At 37.0% G+C, this 2,414-nt stretch overlaps 1 protein-coding gene across 1 annotated transcript; it reads left to right on the plus strand.

Moving 5' to 3' along the window:
• The first annotated feature begins 359 nt into the window (after window positions 1-359).
• Window positions 360-1,520, plus strand: LOC111474410 (wiskott-Aldrich syndrome protein family member 2-like). Its single transcript, XM_023119507.1, has 2 exons — window positions 360-806; window positions 913-1,520. Exons 1-2 carry the CDS (start codon window positions 412-414, stop codon window positions 1,376-1,378), a joined length of 861 nt encoding a protein of 286 aa, XP_022975275.1. The 5' UTR covers window positions 360-411; the 3' UTR covers window positions 1,379-1,520.
• The last annotated feature ends 894 nt before the right edge of the window (window positions 1,521-2,414 follow it).

The raw sequence follows: 2,414 nt of genomic DNA on the forward strand, positions 1-2,414 counted from the left end.
TAAGAACATATTTTTATTCTTATTTTTCTTATTTTCATTCACCATTATTCATTATATTTCTCAATTTAAAAAAACAAATATATTTGTAATGATTTGAAATGCATCGTTAAATTAAATACCAAAATGATTTTTTTTTTAAAGATTAAATTTGTAGTTTTAAGGAAAAAGAAAATATATGAATACTAAATTAATAAATAGGATTATTTCAGATTCTTTTCTTCATATTTTTCCCAAACAGCATATTATAATTAAAGAAGTTATTGAGATTTTTATTATTATTTTTTAAAGAATAATTTGATCTTCTATTATAATTTTCTAATTTCCCACAATATAAATAAATTAGAAAGACAAGGCTTTTCAGTATATTTCATATTTTATTTGGATTTTCATTTTCTTAGCTACCAAAACACTATGTCGAATTTTCCTCGCTTTGGTCGTCCACGACAGCGTCCTTCCGTGGCGGCGCCGCCAGTTCTCCCTACCACACTGCCTGCTGCAGAACACAAGCCTGAAACGTTGCCGTTTTATAGGACGAGCCAGACTCTTCAACCTGCGGAGAAACCCACGTCACCCATTGCGTCGCCAAAATATGGACCTTCCGTCACACTTGTGCCCAGCCCGCCGCCGGCGAAGGACGAACTATCGCCTCCGGTTTCGCCTGCAAAGAAATATCCCGACAGGCTAAGCCAAACATCCCCACTTCAGTCGCCGTCAAGGTCGCTACGAACATCTCCGCCGCCACCGCCACCTCTCGCTCTGCCGCCTACCCATTTCACCGCCAAAGATGGAAACACCACTCAACCCAGGTATTAAATTACCTGTAAATTTGTTTGCGTATAAATATGAAATAGTAATAAATGGATACAAGATATTTAATTTATTTAAAAAAAATATTTATATGATCAATAACAGAATTCAGACCGAGGTAGAGAAGAAAAGCATTGTGTACAACAAGACGGTTGAGAAGCCGGTGAAGTCTGATCGGCCGTTGGAGTATGGCTCGGGAAAGTCACACGAAAAACAGAAGACAGCGGAGTCTATAAACCTCGCCGGACATAACGTCGGCGCAGTCATGGAAATAGATAAGTTATCGGCCAGCCACCGTTTGGGCGGAGAAACAGTAAGAAAGAACAAAACAGAAGGCGGCGACGGCGGCCGGGATGGAAATGAGGAGAAGAAAAAGAAGGAAAAGAAGGACAAGAAAAAGAAGAAAGTGCCGATGACCGCATTTATGAACAGCAATTTTCAGAGTGTAAACAATTCGGTTCTGTACGACTCGTCGTGTAACCACCGCGATCCCGGCCTGCATCTTAAGTTTGCCGATGCGGCGGACGGCGACGGAGCCGCTGTTGATGGCCGTAAGAACTACAAGGCGTAGAGATGATGGCTTGTGAAGTATTTAATTATAAGAAATAAGCCATTTTCTTGGCGTTTAAAAAAAAAAAAGAAAGAAGAAAAGCCATTTACTTGGACTCTTACTTAAGATTATAATCGATATCAATAAAAATATAAATTCAATATTTATTTGATCTTTGAATGCTATAGTCTTTAATTTCTTAATTTCTATATTCTTTCATAATTCATTTAAATTTATTACGTTCTTTGATGGATCAATGCTAAATTTGTATTATTGGAAACTTTGTTGTGTTAGTCAGAATAAACTCTAATATAAGCATGAAGTCTAACACATAACTATTCTAAATTAGAGTAATATTTTTGCAAGAATTTGAACTTGAAACGGATATTATGGACACACATAAATTGACTTGGATTTCAAACGACAAAATCAAACTTTCATTAAGCATAAATTGGTGACACCGACCTAAGTTAATTAGGTAAGTGACCTAAGTTAATGATGGTGCATGCCTTGTGACCTCGGCATGTATCGTAATATTTTTATGCTATGTTCATGTGCTTTATGTATTGAAATGTGATGTTATACTATGTATGCATGTGATGTTCATTATATCATGTTATGACTAAATAAAATGTTACGTAAAGATTATGTGATGTTTACCATGTATACATAATGCATGTATGGAATATGTCATGGATGAAATGGGAAAAAGAATGACGTTAATGCTATGTTTTGAATGTAAATCATAGGGACCTTAGGCATGTATGTGTGTCATGTACATTGGGATACTTCACCGTTATGTTATGCTTGTATAGATGCGTACCTTCGATATTTATGTTTGTCATGATATCATGCAGGTCTTTCCTTTTCCGTAGTGATCGACGACATGTAACATGTTAAGACCGACCATGCCAGGCCCAGGAGGTACGTATACGATCCCATTTGGTGGGTCCATGTGCACGTACATGAGCCGTATGTTGAGAAGTACTACACGTCCAACCTTGTCCGAAACTAGAAAGAGTCCAAGGTCATGTGACAACTTTAAGATAGGTCACAA

The sequence above is a fragment of the Cucurbita maxima genome, unplaced genomic scaffold (genome assembly GCF_002738345.1).
Source record: "Cucurbita maxima cultivar Rimu unplaced genomic scaffold, Cmax_1.0 Cma_Scf00354, whole genome shotgun sequence".
NCBI lineage: Eukaryota > Viridiplantae > Streptophyta > Magnoliopsida > Cucurbitales > Cucurbitaceae > Cucurbita > Cucurbita maxima.

Coding starts and splice junctions, on each gene's coding strand:
- LOC111474410 (XM_023119507.1), top strand. CDS start 412: ATGTCGAATTTTCCTCGCTTTGGTCGTCCACGACAGCGTCCTTCCGTG. Junction 807..912: donor GGAAACACCACTCAACCCAG/GTATTAAATTAC, acceptor GATCAATAACAG/AATTCAGACCGAGGTAGAGA.